This window comes from Nothoprocta perdicaria, unplaced genomic scaffold (genome assembly GCF_003342845.1).
Source record: "Nothoprocta perdicaria isolate Ctin4 unplaced genomic scaffold, notPer1 scaffold_386, whole genome shotgun sequence".
In the NCBI taxonomy this organism is placed as follows: Eukaryota; Metazoa; Chordata; class Aves; order Tinamiformes; family Tinamidae; genus Nothoprocta; species Nothoprocta perdicaria.
The window spans coordinates 416,594-430,925 of NW_020455628.1; the positions used below are offsets into that span (position 1 = coordinate 416,594).

The following is a 14,332-nucleotide window of genomic DNA, read 5'->3' on the forward strand; positions in this document are numbered from 1 at the left end:
AAGCATGTAATGACTCAATGTAGAGTGAGTTTATAAAATTAGATTAGTATTTGAGAATTTTCCCTAGCATTCTCAGAATTTGCCTACTGGATTCACAGGTTGAGTGTGGAAGCCTAACCCTCAACATTTATTTTTCATGGAGATAATCTGTTGATCTGTCTTTGTTTTTATCTTTCTTTGTAGATATTTTTGATATTGAATGTAATGTTGAACTGGAATAATAGGAAAAAAAGAGAGAGRAAGAGGTATAAAAATATCTAAGAGGTCTTAGTTATTTCTATCCTGGACATTGAGCATTTTTCTTCACAATTTTGCTGAAGATTTGATTATTTCAACATGATATTAACCAGCTGAAGGGTCCATAGAGATTTAGCAATGTCTTAAAATTCTAATCTACCTGTCTCTATGGAGATTCCAGAGACTTTTTAGGCAAAATAAAATTGCTTGCAGATGATGACTGTGGTTTTAAAAAGATCCTCCTTATTTTCCTCTTTTATTCTGAAAACATCAGTCCTCTCTCTTCTGTTCCCCACAAGAAAAGCAATGCTGGAGAACAGTTGTTTAATATATATGGCCTTCTTTCTTTTCTTTTTCTTTTTTTCTATTCATCCTGGCATGCTAGCAACGTGGTTAAATTTCATAGATCTGAATCCAGAGAGACACAGTTTTCAAGACAGAGCATCTGCATAGGTGTCCTTTTGTATCCTGATTTACTATGTGACTGTTACTTTTTATTTCTTCACAGTGTGTTATGCAGAGAACTTTAGAGTTTACCTCATAGGACAAGTATGAAACCATCTGCATTGATGTCCGTATTTTTGCACACATATATCAAATTGTGTGAAGCTGGAACAAAATATCACCAACCTGTGGTCCCACAGTGATCCCTCTGGCACGCTGTGGTTGCTTAGATCCCACTGCAGATCACATTATGATTCAGGAACTTCACTAGGGATCAGGATGAGATTCTAATACCAGGAACACTCAAGAACAGAAATTCCCTGACAAAGGCTTGAACTAGAGTTGAAATTGTCATAATTAATTGCTGTCCAGTGATCAATGTTGTACATTCTAACTCTTTCTTGGTTTCACAGGTAGGTATGAATTTTTTGCAACATAATAGTAAGAGTCGTTTTCTGAGCTGAATTTTGAATATTTATTCAAGAAATSAAGTGGATTAGGTGACAACCAAAGACTGTCCAAATAGGGTGGGATAGTTCTTCTATTCTATTAGTTCTATTCTATTAGTTCTTCTATTGTATTCTATCCTTCTATTACAATGTACATTTTTTTTGATCCAAATGTAGATCAGATTCTAGCCTTGGTTAGAAAGTGCACACTCATATCTTCAAGAACTGACACCGCAGTGACTTCTGTGCCTCTTTGCCTTCTAGCTAGTAATTGAAGAGGGGAAGGGAGGCAGGAAAGGGAGGCAAGAGTGAAATGATCTAGGTATCCCATATCTCCATAACTCACTAAACTCATTTAAACTCTCTGTTAACCATAGAATGAGACAGTAAATGTAGTTATACAATGAGCAGAAATTAAAAATGCAATTTTATGGTATAGAAAAATTATTGAATTATCATGTTTTCAGATGTAAAAATGCCTTTAGGAAAAAAATGTCACTGCACCATATCCCAATAAACGAAACTAGAGGTCAGCTCATCTTCTTGGTGATAGCAACTTTTAACTACTTAGTTTTTATATATTATTTTATAAAGCAATTTTAACAAATGCTTATTTTCAGGACAGATATTTACAAAGTCATCGAAGTTACACATTCAGAATATCAGGTTGTTCTTCTGCTAACTGAATCCGCTTTCTTTTCAAACACTACCTATTTCACTTAGTTCATGTATGCATACACAAGAAGTTTGTGGAGACTCTTCTAACAGGAAATTGGACATGTTACTTCACTATTAGGTGAAGAGACTGTATTTGAGGAAGATAGCTTTCTTCCSCTTAAGCAAACCTGCTGCAGGCATGCTGAACCTTAAAAAGTACTGCCTTTATGGCTGTGGTGTGATTTTTTGAAGCACTAGGTCTATCCTGCTAACAAAAACACATCTTTATTAGTAGAGGTTGTGTTATGATTATAGACTATACTAATTCTACTCATTTGCAAAATTTTCTTTATGGAGATCTGGTCACAGTGATTTCTGCATAAAAGAATGACTTTGCCTCTAATTTCATTTGCTTTCACAGCAAAGAGCCCTATTTCTTCCCTAGAGTCATAAAAATGGCTCTAGGAAAAGTCCAGTGATCTCAATAGGTCCATATTTTTTCCCTTTGCAGTGTTTATGGCTGCTTACATTTCTATGCCTTCTGGTACTCCCTTTTACAACTGCTGTTTATTGTCCTCCTCCAAATATTTTTTTGCACTTAACTGAAGTGGTGGAGAGTGGCAGTACTGTGAGAGTTCACACAGCACATCAGAACTTGTCTTAAATTAGCTAGCTAAACATTGTAACAGACGGTGGCAAAACCCATTTGAGGAGTTCTGTGATTGCCTTGCTTGCACCACCCCAGCTAGCAGTCTGAAGTTGACTTGTATACGTCTGCAAGAATTGTAAATGTATCTTTTCAGTGTAGAAAACCACCGACACCTTTCTACTAAATGGGTTCATTGCTGCATTCCAAGGAGAATCACCATAAAGAAATGTGATCATTAGAGAAAGAGAAATCAGAATCAGAAATCAGAATCAGAAAAGCACTGAAAGGATCTGTGACTTTGACTATGGCTTCTTAGGCAGATTAGATTTTAACAGTTTATTTAGGCATAACAAAGGTCGAAATGCTTGGTTTGGTCCAGGTGTCTGTGAAACAATGTAGAAACATGATAACTACAGGTAAAATCCTGTTTGGCCAATAGGCTCTCCAGTCAAGCATGCAAGATTTCTTTCATTGTTCTAAGGCATTTGTGCCCTGGCAAATTTCTCAACTAACTCAGCAAATTAAGGAAATGCTGATCTTGTTAAAGAAAATGTGTATATCGCTAGAAGAAAGGTCATAGCTTGCAATGATTTTGACAAGTGACGGAATTTCATTTAATGAAACGCATGTGTGCATTCATTTGTAAGGATGTTGTGATTTTTTTCAATAGTCTATGATGTTTTCACTCATGGAGAAAGCAGTAGTGTAAGAGATGGAATGTGATGATCAACCAGTTGCAAGCAGTTGCCAAAATCAAGGCAGACAACATCCACTGCTCCTCCCTCATCTACCCTGCCAATCATTCCATCTAGATAGAAAAAGCTGTCAGGTTGGAGAAATGTGGCTCACTCTGTGAATCTATACTGACTACTCCTGATCACCTTCTTGTCCTCCACAGGACAAGTATCTCCACATGCTTGGAGATAACATCCAGGATAAGTTGATCTATGATGTTTCCAGACATGGAGGTGAGGCCGCCTGGCCTGTAGTTTCCTGAGTCCTCCTTGCTCTTTTTGAAGACTAGTGTGACACTGGCTTTCTTCCAGTCCTCAGGCACCTCTCCTGATCGCCATGACCTTTCAAAGATGATGGAGAGAGGCCTAGCAATGAAGTCTGCCAACTCCTCAGCACTCATGAATGCAGCCCAAAGGGACTCACAGATTTGTGAGTGTCAGGTATCACATGTGATCAGCAGTGATCCATAATCTGTGATCCTGAAGGCTGACTTAGAAGTAAAGACTAAAGCAAAGAAGGCATTCAGTTCTCTGTCTTCCCTGTAGTCTTCGGTACCAGAGTGTCTGAGCCATTCAATAGCAGGTCCACATTTTCCCTAGTTTTACTTTTGTTGGATTTGAGGAAGCCCTTCTTGCTGTCCTTGACATCCCTTGCCAGATTTAATTTCAAATGGGTCTTAGCCTTCCTTGTCACATCCCTGCGTACTCTGACAACACTCTTATATTCCTCCCAAGTGGGAGGCATAGCACTGACCACTATCCCACAGCTCTGTATTCACAKTTGGCATACTCTGAGTTACATTTGCCAGTATAACTGGCATCCACATAGAAGAGCAGCAGGATATAAATGTCAGAAGGCCAGACAAGCCTCAGCAATCTCCCACAAGATCCAAGATCCAAGCCCCAGACATATTTTCATGTTTGGGGATGGAAAAAAAATCATGATTGTTCCTGCTGTTCTAAGCAGGAAAAGGTGGACCTCGATGTAGTCATTTCAAACCGTTATACAATGATGTTTCCAAAACCATGAGTTCACAGAAGATGACAAACACAATAAATGGAACTTTCATCTCCAAAAGCAGCTATTATCTCTTCATTTATTTCAAGTCTGACCCCTTTATAGGCATGATATCACTAAAACTCCAATGTGAAAAAGCAAAAGACTCAGGAGTACTCAGGTATCTGCAAATGTTGGAGTTTGCAGTCTCTATATGATGTTTTTCAAACTTGCATACAAGGAAATGTAGTGAAAAAGACTTTTCTAAAGTTTTTTTTTTTTGCTCAGTGATAATTTCTATCAAGACCATTTCATGAAATTGTAGGTTGTTGTGAACAACGAATGTTCTTATATACAGAGTAAATCTCTCTAAGACATCAGGAGTGTCTGTAACCTTCATTTCTGGAATGAGTTTTTGTCATAAGAAAAATTCTATTTTCCATGTGAACTTGAAAGAATAAATGAATGTCTCCAAAACCGATGTTGCTTATTTTAAGTCTTTTTTTCCCTTCCCAAAATGGCAAACTGAGATTGTACTTGCTGTGAGACATCATGGAGGTATCCTAGGGGTGGAATACCAGAGGAATGCTACGAGACAAGGAGAGATGTTAGCCAAGTCAGAAATTTAAATTAAATTAAATTAAATTAAATTAAATTAAATTAAATTAATTAAAAACTAATCTGCATCTTGCAATACTGAAGCGATGCCATTTACCTCTCCTTCTCATTCATATTACCCTTTGCTTATGTGTTTGGAAATGGAAATTCATCCTACCTCTGTTATGTACTTTTAATACAGCCATTATAATAATCTTTGCAAAAGTATCAGGCTCTCTTCTTCAGGGTGCAGTTGCTGACTTTATGGAGTACTGCATTCCAAGCATTTCCAGCGTCCTGCTTAGTAAGACAAGAGGCAAGAGAGGGCCAGAAGCTGGCAGTGAGGCAAACATTAGTGAGAGACAGTTCTGTGACGCTGAGATTGACCAACTTACAACTTAGCATGCTGACTTCTTGAATTCTCTGGTTCATCTTTGCTCTGTCTTTCCATCATTTTGTTTCCTGCAGGATATACTAACAGTATTGACTCTAAGTATTTTTGAAGTCTCATAACACTGGCAGGTTTTTATATTTCAAGAATTAGCCACAAAAGCAACAGGAATGCAGCAAGGATTTATATGTTTGAATAGATCCAAAAAATTTGCAGTATTGGGACCCAACAGTGTTGAATTTCTCATGCATTGATTTTTTACATCATTTTTTACTCTACAATAGTAGAGTTTATTCCCATATTTTTCCTCGGATATCTACATTAGCTGTTACTTGTTCTAATGCTGTGACTGCCTCCTACTGATCCTATATATAATGCTCTCCAGACCCAAATATCAAAATCCATATTGCTGATGTTGAAAAAAAACTTCTAAGTGAATTTTTGCCCTGACCTTTCAGTGGTTAAACTCTTCTGGTTGAGCTTTACATCTATCATGAATTTTTCATTGTTCTCTACTGAGTTTTTTATTCCTGCTGACACTTGGTTTGGTTTGTGTGAATGCTTGGAGGGGATTCAGTGATTTAGCATTGTTCAAGTTATGCTCCTACTATTTTTACATCAAGCAAACAGTGATGACACAGACTAACACGATCTGAGACATAATTCTGTAAACAGCTGTAATATTGAAAGTACACACACACTTAGCTTTTATATTTACGCAAACCAGAAAGACTAAATGAAGATCAGGAAAAAGATATAATATATGGAAACTAAATTAATCTGGACTAGATTCTTGTCTGTTTCTTGGTATACTTGGCTCCTAACTTTAATTATCAGAAGAGATTAGCCCCTACATAAGAAGTTGGAATGACTGTCATAATGATGGGAGAACTTCAACCTTTTCAACAACAAACTGGTCATTCCATTCTGATGCTAAGTGTATCTCTGAAAATGTGCTTTATAAGGTGTAATCAGTCTAGAACAAGAATTATGACCAGCAGGCTTGCTACATAATTCTCTTTAAACTAGTTCTAGTCTCTTTATGATGTCATAGCAACCCAGCTCCTTTATGACCCTTTAAGAAGAGGAGTCTGGTACAAAAAGCCATTCTAAAACTTTAAACAATGAAATAAAAGCAAGACCAAAGATAATACAGACACAGAGAGAAAATGCCTAGGAAAGCTAAGCAGTATGGAGATCTAAAGACATCACAGGGCACCGCAAGCATTTAAGGAAGAATTTCTAGATTTAATGAGATGCTCAGACTGATCTCCATAAGGAAGATCCTTAAAATAATACACTATACCAGCATATATATCAGACAAATCTTTTCTTTTCTCTGTGCAAGAGTGTACAAAGTAGATGTTAGTCAGTAGCTTTACTGGAAAAGTTCCAGTTTTCTCCAAAAGTCAATTTCTTTGTTTATTTCAGTGCAAAGAGAATAGATTACATGGACTGGGTCTGAAATTAAACAACATCTTGGTGACAGTTTAGAAAATAGTTAATCTAGCTAGCTTTTGATAAAGTAAGATTGTATTTCTTTAGGTTATAGCAGCTTGATTTTGAGAGCCTTATTCTAGAACAGATGCACAGGAAAAGTGTACAGATCTCCCTTTGCAATATTGGATATCTGTTTTTCATTGTTCCTTCCTCATTCATACCTCCATATCTAGTTCTCTGGCTCCTCTGTCTCCAGGAACCATTTGCCAATGGTCCTTCAATTTTCCTGAATATATGCAAAGAGGATGTGGACAAAAAGGAAAGAATAAAAGTTAAAGGAAAGAGGAACTTTTTTTTATGACTTATTTGTTGGAGGCAAGAAGGAGCTGCAGAAGAGACAGAAATCAGGAAGACTGAAACAGTGAAGCTGATGCTGCATATGCTTGCTCTAGTAGAGGCTCCTAAGCAAGGAAAACCTACTAGTTATGAGCTCAACATATCTTCAGTTGTCAATCTAGGACTTCCACAAGATGGATAAGATGAGGAATCCACAGGGATGGTCAGTGAGTTGGAGGCATTTCCAAAAATCTTACCTGATAGCCAGACATCAATACAAGAAGAATCAGATTATTATTCAGCCTTTTAAACAGTTGGATTATTTCACATGTTCAAAACACATGTATGTATGTTTACAATCTAAATATGATGCAAATATGTGCATATATGATGCATTTGTCATCTAATGAGAAAATATTTGACATTTTGGGGAGCTGTATGGAACCCTATCCATTGACTCACATGTTGCTAAAAATTCTCTATGTGAAGTTTTTGTCCACAGCAACATCTTTTCATCTGAAATTTTGAACAACAAAAATAAAAACAAAAGCCCTCCTTTGGTTTAGGATTTTACGTGTTTTTGATTGTTTTTGTTTGTTTTTTTCTTTGTTTGTTGGAATACAAAAAAAGAGTGAGGATTAATACACATTCTTTAGGTTTTCATAGATGCTTTTGGAGGAGGATATAGACTGTATATACCAAGTGATATTTCTGAGTAATTTCCCTTTTCCTTCTTGTCCTGGGAAACAGAACAGAAGGTCCTTCCTAGACAAATTTCAAACAATGTGGAAACGAGGATTTATATTTACTGAGATAGGACACAAAAGCTGCATTTTACACTAATGGGAAAGGATGTACTTAAAATGAGACTTGTTTGAACCATCAAGAATGAGAACCATTTCTTCTTCTCTCACTCGCAAAACTATCTCTCAGGTTTATATGTTATTTCCAGAGAACTTCTGTATCTGCACACTTCATCTTTTATCTATCTTTCACTTTATCACTTAAAGTAAGATTTTCACTTTGTTTTCTACAAGAAGAAGTTGTCCTTCTATAAGGATATGCTGAGTATAGAGTTGGGAAGCTCAACCATATGCAAAAGAGATGTAACTCATAAGGAAAAAAAAAGTGAAAAAAAAAACTTGTCAATAGTAAGGTGACTTTTTGTTGCTGCATTAATATATTTCTGCTGTACATATTCAACATCTATTTTTTTTTCATCACTTACAAAATAAAGAGCTTCTTGTGGAACTCATAAAACACACGTAAAGTTGCTTAAGTAACAATACTTGGGGAGAAAGAATGTAAAACTGCATAATGTGGAGGTAGCCGTATTTAATTTCTCAGCTTCACATGCTGGAGAAAGATACACAGAAGTATCACAGCAAACCCAGGACAACGACACTAATACCTTTTTTTTTTTAAAACCCCTGACAAAGGTAAAAAGGTAAGTCTCAATGCAATGAGAGCATGGAATATAGTTCTTTGTGTCTGACTTGCATTGGGATCAAGCAAAACTCCTGAGTCCCCACATCAGGAACTTGACATAATGCAAGCTCCATGAGATCAAGTTCACTAGTTCACAGGACTAGTTGTGCTAGAGGAAAGTTCCAGAGGTAAAAGAAAGCGGTAAAAAGCAGATTTTGCTAGATACTGCTGGCCTTGTCCCAACCACTCCCTCTCAGCCAAGAACACATTGCCTAGGATTTGGGAGATCTATAACAAGATGTAAATCAAACTTTCTAAAGAAGCTGCATTTCATATCAGTTTTTATCTGCCCAGGCTTGCAGCTGGCCATTCACTGCAAACACTTTAAATTAAGTTTTTTGTTCAGTAGCAGGCTAAGCATACACAATTGAACAAGATGATTTATGATTGACCTGTCTTGAAACTTATGGAAGCTTCCTGCAGACAGGAACGAAAGTGGGAGGCTGGGATCATTGAACAGCAGGTAGATGCCATAAGGCCTCCTCAGTTGTAACTGGTTCCTTAGCAATTTTCAAGAATTATTCTCAGGTAGAGAAGTAGAATATCTGAGTTTTTAGCAGAATTAGGTCAGTTGATCTTCATCTAGATCATGCCTGTCCCACCCAAATTTGGGCAGAAGGATTTTGGTTTGTCTGCACTTGTTGATGCATGACCGAGCAGAGACAGCTTGGTCCAGGCCTGTTTCCCATGGAAATGCATTGACAGAAAACTTGCAAAAGGGGAAAACTGCAGACCATCAAATGACAGTTTTGCTTACAGTGGAGGACTGGTATTTCCTTGCAGCCTCCTGCTAAAGAAACACAGACCGAGAACAGAGCTCTCAGACCTGACAAATTCTTGCCAGCATCATATGATAAAGCTGCATTGCTTTACCTACCTTGCTAATCAAAGAGGAATTTCAAAATATGAAGGTATCTCAGCTGTGCTATCTGCGCATTTAAAAAGTGAAAATGAAAGTGGGGAAAAAGGAAGAAAAATTTTGGAGGAAGTAGTATGTGATATGATTCTGTGACATGATGAAGCACACAGGCTTTTGTAATGGAGATGGGAACGGGCAACATTTCCTGATTTCACTGGGATCTGCAATAATAAGTGCAGAGGACGTGAAGTGATGAACAGGGCTGGACACAAGTCTCAATGTGATCTGGTCCCTTGAGTCAGGTGTTGCTAGCATCATGGTATTGAGTTCCTGGAAATTCTGTAGTTTCTTCCTTTACAATTTTCTATTTCTATGTGTTACAGGATTCTAATGAGTAGTTCTGAATGGAGCAGTCAGTGTTCTCCATGGATCCCTTCCAAACCAACATTTCTGTGTTTCTATAGCTTCCAAATTTGTTTTTCATATTTAGCATCCCTCATAGCAGACACATTGCTGTTGCAATGAAGTGTTTATTTATAAGAATAAAAATCTGCTCTGAGAAGATCTTCATAGTAAGAAAGAGAGCTTGCCACAAAACTAGTCAGGACTATGTTCTAGCAACCTGAAGTGGAGATGTAGCAGCTGAGTGATACCTGCTCAAATTCCTGTGGATATGTGGATGGTATTTGTATCTTTCCTCCAGTGAAATGTGGTCAGAACAAGTCATTTCAGGTCCAAGAAGACTATGAGTGCCTGTAGCTACAGTGTGTGGCTTTCTGATGTTCCAGTTCACTAAGTGCAGGGAGCACAGCAGAATTTTTTTTGCACTTTGTTATGCCATTATAAGCTCATCATTTTTTTTTTTTTTCCTTTCCACTACCCATAAACTCTTCTGTTTTTCTCCCTCCAAAACTAAAACTCTGTGAGATTCACCATTCTTTTCTAGCTCCTTCTGCAAGATTTCTGTGCTACACTTCTTTATTTTTTTTCCCTCATGGTTATGATCATCCTTTCTTAGATTCCTTTTTCTCTCCTATTGACTTTCCTTCCAAGGACCACTTCCTCCTTTCTCATTCTTGACTAATTTTTAACTCCTGCTTTGCTCTCTTCCCTTTGAGCAAATCCTGATGCTCTCTACTCTAAAGCTTTCTTGTAAAGAAATAACTTTATGGATTGTAAGTTAGATCCTACAGCAGATTAAGGTACTGCTTCTGGGAATCTGCGTGGCAGATATTCTCTTCCCAGCGGTGTGAAACAGCTCTGGCCAGTCAATATACCAAAGGTGGACCTTTGCTCTGGCTGTGAAGCTTCTATCAAACAAGCTGGGGGCTTGTTTGATTCTGTCTGTGCCTCAGGATATCACTGTTCATCCAGTGCTTCTATGACCTTTTTTTAGATAGTGTCTTACAGTTATAGAAAAAACAGAGAGTTAAGACTAGGACAAGTACCTTTAACAATCACAATATTTATTTCCAAAGAATAGCAAAATATGTAACGTTGATCAAGAGAGGAGTCTTCTTTCTGAATACAACCCAGAATTTTGTAAAAGTTGCCTTCCTAAAATTACATAAAAAATTATCTTCCTATGGCTAGAAGTCTCAGATCTTTACACAGTGATCTCAAAGTTCACTTAAAAGGAGTATGTATGGAGTAACAAAGTAATGTCTTTGAACTCTCCCACCAGGATAAATTAAAAGACAAAAAAAAAAAAAAAAAAAAAAATCCACTGAAGAAATAGTAGCAGCAGCAGAATTTTTTCCTAATCTTAGATTTCTTAAGATAAATCTGTTGCCAGAAATATAAATTCTTACAAAAATTTCCCACTGAAATATATTTCTAGAGTTTCCAAAAAGGCAAATGGTTATGGATAGCAATTGCACAGAATCTCCCTTGTTAGGGAGATACTTTTTACTTCATTTGAAATTTCTGATCCACATTGACCCCTGAGTTATTTTGAAGTGTTGGCCAGAATGGGTCATTCTGGTTTACAGTAATTTCAGATTTACTTATTTTTCATGGTTTTATTTTGATTTTCATTGCCCTCTGAAAGAACAATCACTTCTCTTAGCCTCCTGTTCTCTTATTAATGTTTGCCTGCTGCCTTCTGACCTATCCTCTGATACCTTCTGACGTGTCTGATATCACTTGGAAGGCTGGGAGCAGGGTGATTTGTATTCTGCAACAGCATATTCATCTAGAAAGAAAAAATAAAGGTGACATTTATATGAGAGTGAGAAATCTTTCAGACCCCAGTCCATGTGTCAATCCATAATGTGACAAATACTGAACCATTAAATATCTCATAGATTTTGCTCTAGTCTTCAAGTTGCCAAGAAACCCAATTCCAGAGTCACAAAGTTAGTGCCCAATGCACTCCCCTGGCAGTGTTTGGCAGACACATTGACACTGTGAACATATGGGATGTTTATCAAGTGGCAGAATGAACAATCCATAGAGAATTATCCAGATATTGCAGCTAATCTGCTAAAAGGCAGTTCTCAAGCCTGAGAAAAGCATATGGGAACTTGATGCAATTTGGTTAACATAACTACATAACTACCACTGATGAATAATATTTGGTGCCTTTATGGTTCCTTGTGGCCAGATCTAGAAAGGTGTTCAGGCATTTAATATTCTAGTTAATTGCTTAAACCTCTGGTGAATTCAGTGGGACTGTAATTCTCACTTAGGTATTTAAATTCTACTGTGCAACTGTTCTCTAGCCACAGTCTAATACGGCAATGTAAAACAGACATATAACACAGACCAGAACATATATGTGGAACGATACTTATTTCTGTAAGTCTGTAAGCAAGTACTCTTGCCCTATTGCTTTGTAACCTTCTTTATGTTAAAACCCATAAAGAAATGAAAAGGTATGGGAGGAAAACTCTCTATGCCTCTGCAATTCTTTTGCAATCTACTGTAAGGACTGGTTGAAAGAGGCAGGGTTGCTAACTTGAGGTCTACTAGTTTCCCATGAGAAACAAAGGCAGCAAACGCGAAAATGTTAACATTTTTGCTGGCACAGAAACAGCAGGGAAAATCTACTGATCTTATCTTGCAATCATTGAGATCAGTAGTTTGATTTCATAGTTTTTTCTCAGGCCACTGAGGTCACACACCTGTTTCGTAGTAGTCATAAATATGTACAGAAGCTGCTTTAATATCTGACACAGGTAGGCTTTGTTCCACGCTGAAAGAGAAACTGATTTCCTTCTGGAAGACCTGAAATTGAAAAGACAAGAAAACACACAACACTTTTTATATTGACTCCTAAGCATTTCTAGATCAGAGTGGTTGACAATGTAGCATTCTCTCCAGCTTTTATATTTGATGTCAAATCAGATAATCGCTTAAAATCTGTATCTAAATGTATTTTGTTGCTAAGCTCTTATGTCCTTTCATTTCTATATCTTTCTTTTTTCACTGTGAAATACTCCAGCTCCAAATACTCCCTGATTACTGCTGCTTTCAACACAACATATTCACTGTCATTACATTGAATTCAAGATTCACAACTTCCCCTGTGGTTCTATTCCTCATTCTGCACTCCTGCAGCCAAACATTCCAAACTTTTCTCCTTGATCATTTTCCGCAGCTTCAGGCTTTCCTCTGCATGCCTAGGACTCTGATCCTGTCCTTGTTTTCCTTTGTCCTTGTTTTTGTCTTGCTGATCTCTTTATAGGAATGGACCGCTGGGCAGGGGCTTGTGAGTTCTCCATTACGGATGCCTTTTTTTGGTGAACTTGGAAAAGATCTTTCATTTTTCCACATCTCAGCTTGTCCCTCTGTGAAAATAGAATACCTAATCTAATCTTTGTCAGACCTTTGGCAATTGACAACACTGTTCAAAAGGTAAATAGCATTACTATTTCTTTTTGCTTTCTCTCTTCTTCTCCTTCAGGCATTTTAAGATTCCTTGTATTTTAAGTGATTTTCATCTTTCTTTACTCCTTTTTTAGTAATTTTTTAGTGAAGAAGGAGAATTCTCTTCCTACAGAAGACTCTGTCAAAGAGGGGAGATGATGTTGGCTCACTCTGTAAAACACTGAGAAAACTGATGAAAAGCCTTACTTAAAGACCAAGAATTGTTATATAGACTATGAACTTTTTGCAGTGGGGAATGCAACTTAGCTATGTTTGTGAAATGATGTTTAGTCATGCAGCATTCTTCAAATAATAAGTAATAATAAGTGTATATATATATATATATTTTTTTTTTCACAATAGGCGACACAGTATAGGCAATATACTGTGTTCTATAGATCTGTCCTTTGCTTTCTTTTGTATTATAGACTGAAAAATAYGCCTAACAGAATACCAGGGGTTATATATTATGGCTAGGTCAAGACATCAGTCTATTTACTGATGATGAAATGAATGAAGTCCCACTACTTCTTTAAGACACATGCATTGATAATCTGCTATAAATTAAATGTATCTTTTATATGGGAGCCTGTTTTAAACTTCCAGTTCAATAAAATCAAACACAACCTCCTCCCCAAACTTACCTTCTGCAGGTAGAAGATGATGTGGTCATTCTTAATGTCTACTTGATTCACAATAGAATCATATTGTTGAAGCTTAAAATAAAACAAATGTTAGGAATTTAAATGGGAGATGTGCCAAGCAAGTACAAATAACCATTCCTTATCTAAGTATTGTGAAGCAGTTGGGTTGCATAACAGCAGTTGCCACCATGAYATCTCGTGGCCAAATTAAGAAATCCAGAAGGAGTAGCTCCATATTTTCTTGAGATGGCAAGTGCAAACCAATCGCAATGAAAACCAAACAGCCCTTACTAGTGAGGTGTTTGGTATGAGCATATTTTTATCAACTTAAAAGTGCCTTCAGTTACTGAAGGGATCCATGGTGTATATGTAGGCAAGTGAGAGGGTCACAGTACTAGGAAACGGAGCGGCACTTCAGGCCTTGAGGTCCTGTATGCCCAGGTGTCAGCAGCTATGAAGAGCAAGGATCCAGGGGMTAATTACTAGAGAAACTGAGTGTCTAAGATAAGCTACCAATGAGAACCATATTGTATATATTTT

At 37.2% G+C, this 14,332-nt stretch overlaps 1 protein-coding gene across 1 annotated transcript in view; it reads right to left on the reverse strand.

Annotated features, from left to right (window-relative positions):
* Window positions 1-11,419: 11,419 nt before the first annotated feature.
* The window catches only part of LOC112952047 (ovostatin-like), a 32,232-nt gene continuing 29,319 nt past the window's right edge, over window positions 11,420-14,332 (reverse strand). Inside the window, exons 34-36 of the mRNA XM_026044831.1 lie at window positions 13,793-13,864; window positions 12,404-12,506; window positions 11,420-11,472 (exon numbers count right to left, since the gene is read on the reverse strand). Of these exons, the coding sequence (XP_025900616.1) occupies window positions 11,420-11,472; window positions 12,404-12,506; window positions 13,793-13,864 (228 nt within the window). The remainder of the gene's footprint in view (window positions 11,473-12,403; window positions 12,507-13,792; window positions 13,865-14,332) is intronic.